Source organism: Diplotaxodon limnothrissa, linkage group LG20, assembly GCF_057381915.1.
Source record: "Diplotaxodon limnothrissa isolate DT_005_m linkage group LG20, D_limnothrissa_male_GT1.1, whole genome shotgun sequence".
Taxonomy (NCBI): Eukaryota; Metazoa; Chordata; class Actinopteri; order Cichliformes; family Cichlidae; genus Diplotaxodon; species Diplotaxodon limnothrissa.
In genome coordinates, this window is record NC_140615.1 from 22,146,820 (window position 1) to 22,165,628 (window position 18,809).

General features: G+C 41.3%; 1 protein-coding gene across 1 annotated transcript in view; it reads left to right on the forward strand.

The window, feature by feature from the left end:
* magixb (MAGI family member, X-linked b) overlaps positions 1-18,809 on the forward strand; it is a 46,656-nt gene continuing 27,847 nt past the window's right edge. Inside the window, exons 1-3 of the mRNA XM_085344902.1 lie at positions 1-83; positions 12,557-12,846; positions 14,632-14,748. Coding sequence (XP_085201028.1) covers positions 1-83; positions 12,557-12,846; positions 14,632-14,748 — 490 coding nt within the window. The remainder of the gene's footprint in view (positions 84-12,556; positions 12,847-14,631; positions 14,749-18,809) is intronic.

Here is an 18,809-nt window from a genome sequence, read left to right on the forward strand (position 1 = left end):
ATGTATATAGACGCGTTCAAACGGATCCTCTTTGAAAGGCTGAACTGCTTGAAGAGGATGTGTGTGTGTCAGCGGCAAGGCAGGTTAGTATTTCCCTAAATATGGGAAATCTGAGAATTTGTTGTGTGTAAGCCAAGTGTGTGTGAGGTGAGATGAGGGGGGAGGTAGAGGGTGGACTGAGAGGAGAGAGAGTGTGTGTATGCATGTAAACTAGTCAGCCTGCGTGTGTGTGAGAGAGAGAGTGTGAAGAATGTGAGTTTGTGATTAGGGTGGCAGATCTTTTGGATAACAATGTCAGTTTTAACAGATGTAGCAGCTGTTAATCACGTGCGCATGCTTGGTTGTGTGTGTATCTGTGTGTATATGTGTGCACATGAACCCTTGAATGGCTTTCGAAAGTTTGTTGAGCCCCGTTTCATAAATCCATTCGCCCGTGTGTGTTTTTTCTCTCCACTTTTCAATCCCCTGCTCCAGAAATGGTCTTAATGAAATGCTCGATGCACCTGCACCCATTTTGCCCTCAGAAATAGACTGACTTGCAAAATGCACTCTATAGTTCACAGCCAGGTGTGTGCATGCATGTGAACAAGTGCCTGGCAGCTCTCTGTACATGCTTGCGTGTGTGAGTGTCTTTGTTGCAGTTCGTTTAGGGTGTGTCCTGGTTCGATAAAGGCATCTTGTATTAAATTGATGGATGTGTAACCCTGAGTTAATAGCGTGCATTGCCCTGGGTTTAGAAAGCAGTCAAGATTATGCTGTTAATATAAATCTTTAATTTGTTAGTAGAGCAACATACATGGTGTGTTAGGTAGTCCACACACTGAGAGCTCCTTCTGCTCTGGTACTCACACTGTTTGTTTTGCCTTAGCTTCACCTATGCATCCAGCACCTGTTTTGCACATAAATAAGGAGAGCCTTTTATTCTGCATTTGTCCCCCTTTTGTTTCCAGTTATCCAGCTCAAGTTTTAACCACCAGTAAGTGGAAATGCATGTCAACTCCCCTTTCACCGCTAATAAGAGGGGAGGATGAAGTGAGGTGCATTTCTCCTCTGTCGTAGTAATGCATGTCATCTGGGAGTTGGTGATTGTCTAATTATGTACCTCCTGTGTCCTTCGGCATCATGAATATTCATGCATCTGTTTTAAGGTGTGGTGAAAACAAAGTATGTGTGTGTGTGTGTTTCAAGGCAGTTTACCCTTGACAGGGCAGGGCTACGCAGGCACATTCTCCCATCTGTGGTCCAAACCTTTGCTCCCAGCCACTGCTTTTGAATTCTACAGTTGTAGCTTGCTCTATTCTTAGTTCTCGGCAGTTTGTGTGCAGTCTGATATGAAATTTCAACAACAACAAAAGCATGCCCATGCTGGAACTACCTCTCGTGGCCATACCTGCACACACACTGAAATTCAGTTTGGATCGGCGAAGCTGCCTTTAAGTGGTTTACTCTGACTTAGGTAGAAAATCAATAACTAATCAATGCTAGTGTGTGGAGTTACAATTTACACAGTTCCATATTTGAAATGTCAAGAAGGCAATGAATCCTTGTATCCTTGAGTCAGATCTGAGTTGGACAACTGGGATCAATATCAGGTGGTGAGACTGGCAGCAGGAGCAAGCGCGAGGGTCACCTTCACCCATCCCTACTGAATCAGCAGTATCTCTCTTCCACACACACAACTGAAGGCACACACAGACACATATACTTGAGGGCCTGCTTAGGTTACCAAACTGCGACCTCACAAAAATGCTCATTATAGTGAACTGAACCTTCCCTCCCATTTCCTTTTGAATTATTCATTTTGTTATTATGATTTCAGCCATTCTTTCATAAGGTTACCGCACCCTTCTCTGTTTGGATTCTGTTTCCTTCCAGGCTTCCACTGATTCCCCCTTTTTTATTTTTTCCATCCGCTTTGAATTTTCCTAATTTCTTTCTGCTTTTCCCTTTTGGTCTCTCTTATCCATCATCACTGTTGAGGAGCTGATCTGCTGTGTTTAATTAAACTGCTCCGTCTTCCTGATGAGAGCTAATCTGGGATCGCAGCGAGGGGTGCACCACTTTTGCGTAAAAGGGGACCTGTTGTCACAGAGCTGGTCCTCAGAGGAGCCGAGAGTCTGCACAACATAAAGTGACCCACTAACGTGCCTCCTGCCTTGACCTTGATCCCGTGACTCTAAATATACAGTTTGCCCAAGGCGAGCATCATTGAGCTGGTGTTATCCTTTCAGGTGTGTGTGTTTGTGTTTGTGTGTTTATCTGGGTGTTGCTCCAAAGCTCAACAATTTTTGGATCTCGCACTAAATCCCCTTTTGTTGTCAACACCCAAGCAGCTTAGTAATAGTTCAATAAAAACATGAACTCATTTTTGGATTTGTTGATGCCGTGCAGAGAATTTTTTTTTTTTTCATTCCTTCTATTCTTATCAGCTCTTCATTGTGTTAAGTTTATATTGATTGTGTAAGAGTGGAAAATGCTTTAGTGCATGTGTATGCCACTGTGCATGGCATTTTGAACCCACAAGCATTTAATCTTATATTTATAAATCTGCCACTGCTGTTTGTTTTATGTTGAGCACTCCCATGCCCTAGATTTGAGAGAGAGTGAGCATCAGGGAGGTTTAGTACACCCGGTGTTGCTTGTGCAGTTTGGTGTAAATGTTCGGAGCGAGAGGTCAGGGCATGGGTAAGCGATAAGGCGACAAAGTCGGAGCTGGGAGAATTTTCCTGTGCATTTTCCATCTGTCTGCCACTCCACCAGTCTCATGAATTTAAGGTCACTGGTTATTTAAGATGCTTTACTTGGCTGACCTCCAACACCTCCTGGGAGGATGCTGCAAGATTAAGAGCAGTGTGCCTCACCACAGGTTAGAGGGAACAGATGAGCTTATAGTGCTCAGTGTGTGGGATGGGTTCAGCTGAAGGTTTTCTTTTCTTCACTGGTACCTAATTTTTCACTAAATACCCTTTTTTCTCTGAACTTCCTAGATAAATGTTTCAAGATGCATTCTGGGCTCTTTTCAGAATTAATGTCAGAAATGTTAGAAATAAATGGATTTAATTTATCAGCAGTTATTTTAAAGACTAAAATATTCTCTGGTTTTGTGTGATTTAGGAAGTCATTATGGACTTTGTCACAATGAGGCTAGTTTAGGACAAAAAGACTTATTGATAAGTCCAAACAAACCAATCATTAATAGTTAGGTGTAACCCTGGAATGATGCTTTAAACAATGTGAGTTAGTTCATAAAGACTGAGCTAAAAAATTAATAATGATAATCAATTTATTGATTATGAGCTGCACTTCTACCACATCAAAAGGAGCTAGTTGAGGTGGTCCAGCCATCTGGCTAAGATGCCTCCTTGACTTCCCTAGGTAAGGCATTAAAGGAACAAGGTGACAGGGCAGATTCAGGACGTGCTGAACAGATTACACCTCCTGGTTAATTTGGGAATGCCTTGCGTCCCCCTACAAGAGCTAAAGGAGATGGCCAGGGAGAGGGAGATCTAGGGATCTCTGCTAAAACTGCTGCCCCTATGGATGGAATGAATGAATTATTTTACAACAAAAATTAAACTCCAATCAAAATGTCAATTAAACAACAAATAGCTTTTTTGGTGGGCTCAACAGACCAAACTCTTTTCATTTAGAACATAAATGATTAGGTGAGTAATCAATAAGTCAATCAGGAGAAAGGTAATCAGAAACTATGCAGAGTAGGGTCACTCGGTCAAGGAAAACCTTGAACTCCTGACCCACAGTGAGAGGATCTGGCTCTGTTATGCAATGGGATGTATAATAATACTTGGATGGTTTGGGTTCACATGTACGTCTAGTGGAAGGGCCAGTACAAATCAATATATATCCGTAAAAAGGCACAAGGGGTCACTGAGGGACTTAATGATTATGAAAATGATGTGGATCAATCAATGCTATGGCCTTCGCTGTCACCAGATCTTAACCCGAGTGAACACCTGTGGAAAAATTTGAACTGATGTGTCCCTCCGTCACCACCATCAAAACACCAATGAGGAAATATTTTTTGGAAGAATGATTCACAAATACTTTCATTTACATCTCCTGAAGAATCAGTCGAGGGAGTTCTGAAGCTGTTCTGGTGCTGCTTGAAGGCCAAATACCTCATACCTCACACATTATATTGGGTTTTATTTGTCACCCTTTTGTATAGAGTAGTGATGCATAGCTACAAATGTTACACGTCTTCCTTTAACATGTCAGTGCTACTGTTTTGACTCCAGAATCCACCTGTAGCAAAGAGTCTTACTTCATTTGTTCTTTTCCTCACTCATCCACTCCTCACCTCCCTTACCTCACTTCCTGTCCTGGTTTCCTCACTACTGATTGGCTCCCGTGTTCCTTTGTTGCTCAACTGAATTCACCTGCTCACATTATATAAGGTCTGCACTCACTCTTTTCACTCCCATATGTGACGGCAGCTTAGGTGAGTTAATTTTGTTCTTCTTCTGAGTAGAATGTGTATATTTTTAAGTCTGTCATTTAGTGTAACCTTATTTTATCTCGTCAGAACGAATCAGTCAATGTGTCTCAATCACTCGTTTAGTTAAAATACTTTAGATATAAAGAAAAATAAATCTAAAACACATGGACAATCATGGCTGTGTTCTTTGCATTCTGATAACCGTTTCCTTTTAACCTGCTAATTAACTCTCTAACGTGTAGTCTCCAGGATGAGGAATGCTGGCAACGTTCCTCAGAGATTTTGGCTCTTATTGACATGATAGCATCACACAGTTGCCAGCTGCACATCCATGATTATACTGTAATCTCCCGTTTCACCACATCCCAAAGGTGGTCTATTGGATTGAGATCTGGTGACTGTGGACGCCATTTGAGTAAAGGGGACTCATTGTCATGTTCAAGAAATAAGTTATAGATCATCTGAGATTTGTGACACGTGTCTTGTTATCCTACTGGACACAGCTGTCAGAAGGCACTTTCTCCATAAGGGATGAACATGTCCAGTATTAGTACTCAGGTGGGCTGTGGCATTTAAATGTTGCTCAACTGGTACTAAGGGCCCAGAGTGTGCCAAAAAATAATCTCCTACAATATTCTACAACCAAAATCCTGAAAAACTGATAGAAATCAGGATGCTTTTATGCTATTTATAACAAATCTTTACCCCATCATCTGAATGTCACACCATAAAGTGAGGCTGATCAGATCTGGCAACATTTGCCCAATCTTTTTTTGTACAATTTTCTGTGAGCCCATATGAACTGTAGTCTTAGTTTCCACCTCGTAGCTCGCAGGAGTTGCACCTGATGTGGTCTAATGCCCCTTTAGCCCATCTGCTTCACAGTTTGACGTGTGTTCAGCGATGTCTTCTGCATACCTTGGTTTTACTGAGTGGTTACTGTTGCCTATCAGCTTGAGGCAGTCTGGCCATTGTCCTCTAACCTCTGACATAAACAAGGCATTTTCACCCACAGAACTGCTGCTTACTGGATATTTCCTCTTTTTTAAAAATCCCAGAAATTGATGTGTGGAAAAAATCCCAGTAGAGCCGCAATTGCTGAAATACCTAGAACAGCCCCTCTGGCAACGACCACACCACTTTTAAGTCCTTTAAATCTTCCTCACTCTGATGCTCAGTTTGAACTTCATAACATTATTAGGTCTGCCTAAGTGCACTCAGTTGATGCCTTGTTATTAGCTAATTCATTCATTTGATACTACAAGTATACCTAATAAAGTGGCAGTGAGTGTATTATGAAGTGCTGAGCTTGGAGCTTTGATGTTGAACACTAACTAGAGCTGCCATCTGACTGAAATGTCTTTTGGTTTAGGCCTTTTAAAGACATCATGCTGGGCCTTTGTTGTTGTTTTTACATTTTACAGATTTAGAAGTTGATGCAATATTTGGAAAAATAAGCAGGAGATTAAATGATTATGAAAATAATTAATGTAACACTTCATGCAATTTAAAGTCATGAGAAATAAATTAGCAGGAAATCCTAACACTTATGAAACAAGGATCAAAAATTATTTGACTTTGTTCCTTTTTCATCTGTTTACCGTACCTTCTCTGGATGATCTAATCAGCAATAGTAAAAACACTGTTTCTGCTTCAGTGTCACGCAGTGTCATGAATGTCAGTGGACATTTATTATAGCCGTTTCAAAGGTTTGATGTGGAGCAATGGTGTTGTTGGTCAGTAATTATTTTGTAATGCACAGTCATGCTGACTGGCTTATGCAGCGTTGTATAAAAACAAACAAACCCTCTCTTATTGTTTTGTTGTTTTGTTCTGTTTATTCATTGCCAGCATTTGCAGAGAGACCAACAAATGGAGCGCTTAGGCATGCTGGTCACATTCTAGCTGACAAAACACAAAGTCAGTTCATCAATATCCACCAGAATTTACATTTAGGAAAGACAACTGTTCGTCGCCTTGCATTTCAGCGAGCATGCATGAAATACAAAATAAGCTTACATAAATTCAAAGAGCATCGTAGCTGAGCTAATTGCCCAGGCTAATTTCATTACCGGAGGCTCCATTTAGAGCTGCAACAAAATGTGGACAGCAGAGCAAGCGTGACTCCACCAAGTCAAAGCAACCAAGAAGCTTTTATGAGCACATACTAGTTCTGCTGCTTCGTGAAGCAGCAGGACAACAATTAATGACGTGAAGATTTAAAATGAGATGATTAAACTGGGGAGAGCGGCGTTTGATTAGAGCAACAACTCAGAGGCAAAACGCTGATTGCGTTAAAAGTTTCTCATCTTTGGAAGAAGTTGAACAAACTCTGCTTTTGTCAAAGCTGATTATGTCAGAGAGTGATCTACAAGCTGAGAGACGGCTTTGATGGGGATGAGGGCCGGCATCTAGATAGACATCAGGAACATGTGGAGAATCACGAGAGCTGACAGTCGCTGCTTTCCCCATAAAGCTGGACCTCTATTATCGATACAGGCAGACTTTGAGAATAGGTGTTAAGGTGCCAAAACGAAGGTTAAAGTCATTGCTAACAGCTGTATGGTCAATAAAACAGTTTTAAGTGCTGCTTTGAATGGAAGTCTGTGCACCTTGGCTTCGCCCTGCTGGATAAATCTGTCACGACAAGATGTTCTTGTTTTGCTGGCCTCACCAGAGACACTTTTTACCGAGCAATTCAATTATTCACCCGTCTTAACTGATGTGTTTTGCTTACACCTGGGGGGGGGTTTCTTCTTGAAGGTCTTTCAAGACATCGTCCGGTCCAATGTCAAGTGCTATTCCCTCTTGTCCTTGCTTCGTTGCTTCAAGTTGACTTTGAATTATTGAGCTCCGTGGCAAAACTCATCTCTGTAACTTTAATAAATTAACACCCTCGAGATCCAACCTGAAATAACCGCTAAGTTAATTTGTCGTGTAATAAAAATATTCTGATCATGACTATGAACTGCCAGGGGTAAAATGGCCTTTTAGACTAATCACTGTAAAGGATTTTGTTACCTATAAATGCAGCTTTTTGCACTGCTGTTTCAGAAGGTGTTATTATATTGTGTTGAGGCTTAAAGTGCACTTTCACTTTCTTTTATTGGAAAAATAACTATTGTGGTTAATTAGCTAAGAACGACAAATGTTCTGTGGATAATGAGTGCTCATGTAGTTCAGGGCAAAAAGACATTTTCATACAGAAATCTGTGAGGCACAGCTGTTTGTGTTATACACTGACTCGTAGCCTGTAGCACATGCACTGTAGTTTCTGAATAAACAGATATGATGAGGAACAAAATGGGCACTAAGAATAGACTAAATCAAGGAGTTGTGTGTTTTGCCCCTGACAGATCACTGTGGGGGTTGAAATTACACTGAAAGGCAGAGGTTGCAAACTGTAGAGATCCTCACTGGTGCAGAGGAAGTCAGTGAAACAGGATATGTATTGGTCAGCTCTTTTCTGACCTAAAGGTCAGGAATCTCTATAGAGCATTCTTTTTATAGGCTTAGATATCTGTGACCCTGCATATTGTTCAGTCTATGTAATTCATGCTCTCAGAATGGCTTTACTTATAGCAGTGCTAGTGGGGCAATTACTTTGGTCCATATTAAGCTCATAACTGTGTAATGAATTGCTATTAAATTATGTACAGGCAATTACAGCCCCCAGTGGATGAATCCTACTGTCTTCCATGTCACTATTTAATGTGTTTCATAGTGGAAAGATACTATATTGACAAAAGCTTTGGACCACACCTCTTTATCTTTTAATTCAGGTATTTTTAGTTCCATTGTATAAAAATAAAATGTATAAATCAAAATCAAACACCTAGCCATACAGTCTGCCTTCACAAAAATTTGTCACTGATTATTTTAAAGAATGTCGCCGCTGCAACCAATTTGTGAAATTTCTTCCCTCATAGATAGTCAATGAGTTACTAAGTGGTGTTATTGCAAAGTCGAAGCGTGAGTCTTGAAGTTGCAGAGCTTTGACGTCATAGAATTCCAAACTTCTTCTGACATTAACATCAGCACAAAAACTGCGCACTGGGTGCTTCATAACATAGGTTTCTATGTTCAAGCAGCTCCAGTAGGTGTAACGTGAAGGTAACTTGGTTCATGTTTCCTTATAGTGTACCTCTTGATTGATTTGGCATTAAGTACACAGATTTATGTTTCCACAGGATCAGCTTCATTAGTCTTACAACTTTAGTGATACATGTCTGACATGCCTGTGCAGGTTCTCAGTCATCCAGCTCATGGTAGTCTAAGGAGCTTGGAAAGAAAACGGCTGGACTTCTTTAAGTTTCGTTCAAGCAACTTAATGAAGTCCAGTCACTCTCTTTCCAAGCTCCTTAGACTTTAGTGATTCACTTTTTTATTTGTCGACATCTTAAAACTAATATTTAATAATTTAATATTTCAATTAGTCCTGTGTTTATGGTTTGGGCCCAAATCCTTGCAAAACTGCTGGGATCCCTTTTACTGCTCTTTATTTGATAAGATGGTTGATAAGATCAAGAACAAGGTAGAAACTACAGCTGTTATCTCTCAGCATGTTGCCATGCTTATTGGGAACATGTGGCTGACTTTAGCTTAAAAGACAGTCACATTGCTTCTAGCATAGCTGCATATTTTTAGGTTTGCTTTGAATCAGCATGAGAGGATGATTAAGAGCTCATCATTTTCATCTCATAATCAGTTCAAGCAGTCACGTTTTGCGATTTTGATCAAAGGAAATTTCATATGACACAAAATCTAATTAGTATTTCAGAAAATTCATTCATGTTTTCATGCAATAGGCTAAAGGCAATATCACCTTTTGGGTTATGTTCTCCTTTTGAAGCCTATTTTGTAGCATTATGGCCATTGCCATCTTGGATTTTTGGAACCAAAAATAAATATATGTGAATCAGAAAGTGGAATACTAAGTTACTGGTTAATGCTTGGCAACTGCTATCTGTTAATTAATGCTAAACAGCATACATGTAAACTGCTAGAATTTAACACACTAAAACTGAAGAAACAGCTTCCTGGATGTTGCTGAGGTGGCACTGCAGACTATTTAAAACATGGACAAAGTTGCATTGATAACATCTATTGGTTTGTAAAGTCCTATTTTGCCAGCGCATGCTCATATAGTAGTCACTTGCCAATCAAATCCATCAAAATGAGCATCATAGCGTACTATGCCAAACTCATTAGGAAAGTGATTACTGGGCTGAGGGCAATTTTCCATAGGAGTCTATGCATGCAGACTTCTTTGTGCAACTAGTGGTCATCAGAGATAATCCAGGTTTAAAAGACTTCCACACTGATTTCACACAAGAAATCAGTCATTACAGTTGACATAAAGGTGGAAAATTAGCTATGGAGACTAAATGAAATTTCTGCTGTGTAGTTTGTTTTAACATGGAAGTCCATGTAGATTGGTTCTTTCTTCCTCTTTCAGTTTTTAAAAACTTGCCATTCAAGGAATTGCAATTCATGCCACTCCTGTATTTGCTTAATTTTCAGCTATGTGGAGTAACTGATTTATACAGATATGGTCCGATACAGGTAAGATCATCATATTCAAAATTATATTAAATGCAAACAAATGATTTCTTAGTAATCTATTAAATCTAACATGATAAGATCACTGCGTAGAGTCAGTAGCCCTTGCTCCTCCCCAGCCTTGATGACAATGTGTTTTTAATGAACATGGTAAGATGAGCGTGCAGGGCCAGTTTGTAGTGTCAACACCAACAGCAGGGAGAGAGAGAGAGTGTCAGAGTGTGTGTCTGCAGCAGGACGAGTCAGGCTTCAACAACCTGACAGGCTGTGGCTCATTAAACCCCCCATCAGACGCAGGAGGTCAAGACAACAACTACATCTCAGGCAACACACGTTAAGCAGAAACACAATGCGACTGTGTAGTTCCAACAGAATACTGCTTTATACCTATGAGTGGTTTTATTTTAAGCTTTTTAATCTTTACTGTTGAGACGTTCCCAGAAATCTTTAGATAAATCATGAAAAGACCAACGGCTTATAGACTTATTATTCAGGGACGATGCAGATGTTGTGTACAATATGATTAAATGGAAAAAGTTGCTTTTGTTTGTATTCTGGCCTCACGCCACCCTTAATGCACGCTGTATTGCTGTGTTTTCTGTGTGGGCGGATGGCTGGCTGACTTCGGAGAAGCAGGTCGACAGTGTAGCTGCAGAAGGTTTCACAGTGGGGTAGAGAGAGGGACTGGGGGCACTGTTTGGCAAGACTGAAGCGATAAGCATAATTTCAGGCTGAAATATGCCGGCGTAAACAACGCTACTTGTTTGATTGTGTTTAATTCAAGTGTGCTTGAACAACAGTGACAGGCTGTTGTTCTAGAAAGAAATGTGTGTTTTGGGGTTCAACTATTTCTCTAGTTTTGACTCATGTCGCCTGAGCTGAAGTCCTGCAAGGTCAAATAAGTGAGTCCTACGCCAACCCTCAGGCAGGGTGGCGCCTCTCGATCTCCATCTGACCTCTGCTTTTCCCTTTTTCTCTCCTCTCCTGTTACTCACTGAGTGCACTGCAAAAACACAAACAACCCATCTGTATTTCTGGGTTTCATGGTTCTGTTTTTTATAATTCAATCTTATAAAAACACACACACACACCAGGGACCTCCCTTCTTTAACTGAGCAGCAGCAGAGGATGGAAGAGGATCTCTGTCAGATCTGCAAGTCGATTTGCCAGTCAGCTGGAAAGGATTAGAAATATCCTGTCCTTCTCTCACTCTTTGAAGCAGACTTATTAGGTCTGTTGGGTCAGAGGACCCTAGGGCCTCCCTACTAGCTCCGGGTCTGGTGCTGTGCATGTTAACCCTGCCTAGCCAGGGGTCACCACAGCCTTTTAAGAGGATTGCATCTTGGTGAAGTGAAGTGTAATGGCTTATTTCCTGGCCACACTGGAAGGGGAAATCAGTAGTATCCATTTGGGATATTGTATTTAAGCAAAATTGACTTAGTGGAGGTGTTCCAAAGTAAGTAAGAAATATGCTTAATTGTGTTTGATGAGAAGATTGATATCACCATCATGTTGCTATGGTAATTATGAAGCCTGAGCCGGGGGGTAGGTAGCTTAACTTAGCATAAAGACTGGAAACTGAGGGCAAAAGCCCGCCAAACGCTGCCCAAAGGAAATTAAATCTGCCTGCCTGACTTCTAAAGCTTTTAGTCCACACATTGTGTTTGTCTTTTTGATTGTGATATAGTGCCTTGTGTGGCTCCGTCTTACCGTGTGTTAAGGTGACAATGCTGCTCTGATAATGTCAGAGGAACATTGTCTGTTCTCTGGCAGTGCAGCTGTCACATCAGGGACGACTCAAACAAATCTTCACCGTGCCAGCTACATCCTCCTGCACCCTCCCACCCCACCCCAACACACAGCTGCTCTCCAGGAAATGTGTTTTAACAAAAAAGCAACAACCCAAAACTGTATTTCAGTACAGCTTTGGGTTGTTGTTTCTCTTCTTTACCGTAAGCAGCTGCCATTAGTGGACAAAACATCACCCTAGCAGAGCGTAGGAGAATCTATCCATGGGAAAATAAATGGCGTGGTTATTGATGATCTAGAAAACGTATGGATAAAGACAAGTATGTGAAAATGGATTCTCATACCTCCATCAAACTCACACTCGATTTTCCCATGTGACTGTGGCTGTGCACTCATGGCCGTGCTGCTTGTTTACACATAAATAAAACGTCAGCCAAGAGAACAGTGAGCATGAGGGAAAGTTTCTCTCAGTCTTTTGGCTGGACAGTCATTTGGCTGTTGTGTTGTTGTATGTTTGCATAAAACAGACACATTTTCCATGTTGTCTTGTTCTTGACTTTTAAGCTGCCATCCTAACCTGTGCCGCTAGAATTATTCATGACTCTCTGATGTGAAACGCAGCAACTCCACAGGCAGTGGGCATCTGCAAACTGACAAAGGTTAAATAACATGAAGTCACAGGTTCTTTCTCTTCCTTGTTATGTAACCGACACTTTTTCCCCTCCTTTTTTTATTTCCTGACGCCTTCTGCTCGCTCTCTAAACACCCGTTTCCTTTTCTCAACAGTTCATTTGCCATGTCTAAGTCGGCGGTGAAGAAGCTGCACTGGCGTTCAAAGGTGCTAGACAGCTTTGTACCTCTACAAGGTTCGTCGGGTGAGCTGGGGATCGCCATCGGGGGAGGAGCAGATTATGGAGAGTTTCCCTTTGTCACGTCAGCCCCGGGTGGTGGCCTCACTGTGGGTGACATCATCCTAGAGATTGGGGGAACACCAGTTTTAGGGATGACATTAGGAGATGTCCGTGGTATCCTCAACTCTTGCCCCCATCCTATCCGCATCAAAACTGTGTCACCAGGTATGACTCAGCACCCAAAACAGCCAACACATTAGTCTGCAACTCATTTAAATAGATGAGCAAATTATGGGCACAAAGGCGATGAAATGTGTGAACACAGGTCTGCTTTGTTTCAGGTAAGGCCCTTCACATATCTTAATTCTTAATCTGAAATTCCCACACTCTTACTGTAGACAGTTTACAGTGACTTATCACTGTTTATCTTGCACGCCATTGCACTTGTTTCATCTGTCTACACCCAAACAATCTGCTACACTTGCTTCCAAGCTGTCATCCATGATATTCCTGCACAATAACAGCCTCCCTCCCCCGAGCTCTCACACTCCAAATCGTCGGTCTGTAGTGTTCTGCTCTGCTGATTTGTGCTTGTCAATTATGTCGGGAGGACTGGTTAACATGTGGGTAGGAGTTCAAAATGTTTGATGACGCATGACAAGAGTGTGGCAATCGAGTTGCCTGTCACTCGTAGTGGGGCCTTGATGTTTAGAACAGGGGGCTGGGGGAACGGATGTCTTTGTCGGCTGCGGACAGAACGATATGTCACCAAAGTGTCACCTGACTGCACCTCCCGATGGCCTTGCTCGCTAGATTGATGGCCGATTTGGCCACAGGGGCATAAATGGGGACCTTTGCTCCTGGTCGCTCTGCTACCGGTAGATCCATTATCATTTCTGAAGTCTGCCTGGTCCTCTCTGTGCAGCTTGACTGCATGTGGTGTGGACATTGATAGATGATCTGATGCTTTGGGTTTCTGTACCACACCTCCTCTGCTACTCCTACTACTACAACTCCCTCTGCTCCTGCTTCGGAATACTGACATCAGGCTACAGTCCCGAGAGGAAGCAAGCATTAATGCTGCAGAGAGGAAAAAAAGAGCAGTGATGCCACACAAATCAAAAATACCCAAATTTAAAATTTCATTCTCTGGTTTTGATGACAGCAAAGCTCCAGAAAATCTTCTTTGCATTGCTGTTATTCCTGGCTTCAGACATATGCTTAAACATTGTCAGTTCATTCAGTTCAGATTTGAATTTTGCTCTTCAGCAGACTAGAAAATAGCAGCTGTTTCGTAACATCACGAACAAAGCCGCCATTTCTCCCAAAGGGCGGCAGGCTAGATTCATTTCCCTTTACAGACAGCAGCCATATGTGACCAGTCATATGTACATGCTGCCTCCACTAATAAAGTTATATCACTGATCCTTTTTTTTTAAATAGCCCTTTGTAAATTCTGCCTGCTCCTGGGCAGAACCACTGTAACAGCCAGCATGGATAGGGGGTGACAGGAGTGTGGATGGCTCGGCGACAGCCTTCAGGGGAGGCACTGACAGAATGGTCGTCTGTCAGAGTGACAAACAGGAGACACGCTCAGTCCATCCATAACAGCACGCGGCCTGCCATCAAAGGCCGTAAAGCACGCGAGACGATATTAAGAGATCAGAGAGGAAACAAAGCCCCGCTGTGTTGAGCGGCTCTGCCTCCTCTGGTGACAGCCTCTACCGTTGTGTCTGGAACAATTAACCTCAGTAGGCTGTTGTAGGTATATGCACGAGGAACTTGGACAGGCACGTTTAATTCTCAGGAGCTACTATGAAGTGATATAGAGACATCAGCAGGCTGTAAAGTACTGGTGTTAAATCCAGCTTGTCAGGAGTAAAAGTTAGCGCTTTAGATAAATTTAAGCATGCATCATCCGACTGTTTATGCTTACTGAGCTGATTTATTTCCTTATCTCTCTCCTTCCTCATCTCTATGCCAAACTTGTTTTATGTGCCCTTCTCTCAGGCCCCACATTGTGTAAGGACCTCAGGTTGTATCTGAGTAAGTGCTTCACACCCGGATCAGTGGACAGCCAACTTCAGCAGGTCATCAGAGAGAACCTCTACCTCCGTGCTGTACCTTGTAAGTCCTCTCCTGGGTTTCACTTCTTATCTTTATATCCAGTATTCCTGTATTTATCTTGCCTTTGTATATCTTATCTTGTCTACTGCAGTTTCATCCTGATGCTACCATGTGGCATGCCCTAATAGCAAATGTATTGTCTCCAGGTGTAATTCAGTTCATTTCAATGAAATTGTACTGAATTGAATGAAAATACTGATTTATAAGGGCATGTCTCTTTTATTAGTTGGTAATATTTTGTTTTTACACCAGTCTCATTGCTCCTGCCATGTAAACACGATGGTGTTAATTAGCATTTGAGCCGGCAGAATTGTTTTGATCACTTTCTTGTGTCAGTGTATATTTGTATGGAGTTATTTTTTTATGAAATATTAAATGTTGGCATATGAGAAATACGTATATTTTAAATCAGCTTTTGGTAAAGCTGACTGAACTGTAACAGCCACCATTTGTATTGTCACAACACTGAGCCTTTTCCTGAGTGGTAGTCTCATATTTACAATCCACATCCATAAGCTGTTTGACCGTTTGTTTGGTGGGATATCTAATTCTATTCATGCTTAACAAGTTTTTTCTTTTGTCCTGGTGTTTGCATCATGTCCTGAAAATCAAGCCTGTGGTCTGCAAACGCCGTTTCATTTTGATGCCTATGACTAAAATCAAGCACAATGGCAGCCAAAGGCAGCTAGTTGTAGTGCATCTGTTGCTATCTTAATCCTCTGTAATATGACGTCACTGGAAACAGCCAGAGGATATAACAGCTGAGTAGAGTTTTATCAGAGAAGCTTTGTGTTTTGTTGTATTTTCCTGGCTTTCTTTAATAATATCTTTTGTTGTTGTTGTTGTTGTTGTTGTTGTTGTTGTTGTTGTTGCTGGGGGGCTTTTTTTCCCTTATTTTCTTCAGGTGGTAGTGTTAAATATACAACCCACCTCGTGTGTCAGTATTGTTAACCTTGTTGTGGCAGTGTGGAGTTTTGTTGCTAATCTCTCCTTTAGTCCATGAAGTAGGTCATGTGGGACAATCTGCCCCCGCACCACATGACGCACTCGCTGACAGAACAAGGAGCGGTTGAGAAGTGTGTAAAAGAGTTTAAACTGCATCTCTCAGTATACCGCATGCATATTGTCATTACAGTGTAATTGCAATTTTAGCCACACTCCCTCATTACGTAGCCATGCATCTACACAAGCAACTGCTCAGGGACTGAATCGACCAAATTAACATTAAGTCTTTCAGTTGTTTTGTAATGAGAATGGTATCAATAAGGGGGGGATCTTTATATACACAATAAATGGTTGTTAAATGATTTCACACGTTAGTTTGAGAAAACAGAGGATTCATATATGTATACCTATACATCCATATTGATTAGATATTGATTTATCACTTGAAACAGTGCAGAGGATCCAAACTTGGCAAACTACCTCCCATCCCTAGGTGCTTTATTTTAGTAAGAGTGACAATAAAGCAGACTCAGCCCCTGCAAGTGCAATCCCCTGACCTGCTGAAGATGACACCACAAAGATGCTGTTCATCTCATGCTTATAGCAGCACAAGCATCTCCGAACCGATCACATTTCAAATTTGATCACTTGTAGATACGTAGAAGCTGAATTTTCTTCCTTTTTGTTGTTTTTGTACAAGTAGGCAGCTGTGTTTAACAGGAACTTAAAGCTGAAGAGTTTTCATCAGTGGCTCATTGTGGCCCCCTTCAGGATCATGTGCGTGCTCCTACTGCTCCCTCCAACACCTCGTTGAATTCTCTAATACAATGAGTAATTAGCCTCAGTTCAGGTTTTAAAAACGTGTTTGCCATAGGGAAGCAAAGATGGTACGAGAAGACCTCAGTTTTGATTCGCTTTTTTATGTGTAGATAGTTCTTCCCTGGAAACTGTGCTCAGTACCAATGAGCTATTTCAGTCCTTAAACCCTTTTGATGAGACAATGTTCTCTGATATTCAAGCTGGCACTGATGTAAGAAATAACATTACAAAGGCTCAGTCAAGAGGACAGTGCATAAAAATGGAAATGAATTGCAGAACTAAGTAAATGCAGGCTACTGTATCAATAATTCTGAGGTGGAATTAAATTAAAAGCAAATGTCTATCAGTGCCAAAGTGGAGGAGGGGACGGCTGCGGTCTAATAGCCCTGTGTGTGCAGAGAGGATGATCGCTGTGTAGCTTTGGAGAACAGGTACATGCTCAATAAACAATCCTGCACCCTGTGTTCTGTTCTTTTATACAGATTGTTCTTTTTTGTCTTTTCATTCCCGTTATTTTGTTCTGTATTCAAGCTTTGCAGAATTTACATGACCCTCTTCAACTTTCCCATCCATAGTTCTATAATCGCATTTGCACATGTGCCCTTGGATGATTCAGAACCAATGTCACGGTATCAAGGCTGGCTGTTTCTCTTTCTCCTCCATAAAAGACTTTTATAATTGTCTTCTGAGTGAGTCGGAGATAAGAAACATCATCATTTAGTTATTCTAATATGCTTGCTCCAGCATGTCACCCAGACTCTCTGTGCCCTTTTCAACTGCAGGATTTATTGTTGGCTATTTGTGTGCAGTGATCTTGACAGACAGCTCTCTCTGGGTGTTGATACAGAGTTCTGTGTAATTACCTCTTCAATCCCTCCCTCGCCCCGTCCCCCGAGGATCAGAGCGCCGCTTATACGGGGACAGGCGGGAAAGAAGATGTCAATAATCCATCCTGTCTCCCCGCTGACATGTCATATATGTCTCCGAGGAGGGTGCATAGATAATGAATCTGTGACTCTCACCATATCAGCTGGAGTGATGCTGTGTGTCCTGAGGGGAGGAGAAGAATCATAGACATGTCAGATGCCATCATGAGATTTGCAATCAAATCTTTAATTAGTAAAAGAAACTGCTATTTTTTTTTTTTTTTTTTTTTAAAGAAAAGCATCTAAGAATAGGGTTTTTGTTTTTTTTTCTGTTGCCATTTTTGGAAACCGGAGGTGCAAGACCCACCCTGATCTGATACAGATAATGCATCACATCAGCCCTTCTCATCTACTTTAAACGTGGTCAACAGTTTCCTAATAAGCTGGGACTGGAGCGTCAGACATCACTGGAGAAAATGTCCATCTCAAGCCATCCTAGACAGTAAGCCACATACTGGAAAACTCAACATGTGGAAGTATAACACAAAAAAAGAGGTTAGCCCAACAGGCATGAAACCAAACCGATATAGAAATGCATAAGTGATTTGAGCATATACTGTTCATTAAAGGGGACCTATTGTGCCAATTTCCAACTCCATCTTGTAATTTTTGCACTACATGACAGTAGCTTTGCATGGCTCACAGTTAGAAATAATCCTTATATTTATCTTATACTTGCCTTTGCTCATCCTCAGTTAGAAACAAGCTGTTCTAGCTAGTCTGCTTGTAAACCAGCTTCTAGGAAAGATGGAAAAAGAAAAGATGTAGGGAATGTAAAAAAAAAAAAAAATCCAAATCACAGTGATGCTGATTCACACTGGACTAATATTATCTTGGAACCTCAGTGGCTGACAAAGTATAGTAGGTAATTTGTGGCTGAAATTTGACTTTTGACTCTGGGTAATTCTGGTCCTTTGTGATTGTGGCTTCAGAAGAGAAGATCAGTAACACAGATTTATCACGTCTGTGGGGCAGTTTAAAAATAAATCCTGTTTAAAAGTTGTTTTTTTTTTTTTTTGTGGGCAAACCTCCTGATTTGTTTTTGTCTCTCTCCAGCTTAACCTGAGCTCACATCCTACCAAGCTAACTCTTAAGTTGACTTATGACTTATGCTGAGTTTAATAATAACTATAGCAGTGAGGTAGGTGATGTTTTCAGTACGAGCTACAATGACTGTCTGACTGTTGACTGTTTGCCAGTAGCCTTTATGCTACAGTTGACCTGTTCTGCATATTATTGTTTTTGTACTATATTACAGCAGCTTTGCATGCACAGTTAAAAAAAAAATCAGTTTTCATGTGATACTGTGCTTTGGTTCAGCCTCTCATTTCATCCCTTGTCTTGATTAGCTCCCCTGCCTTTAAGCCCCCC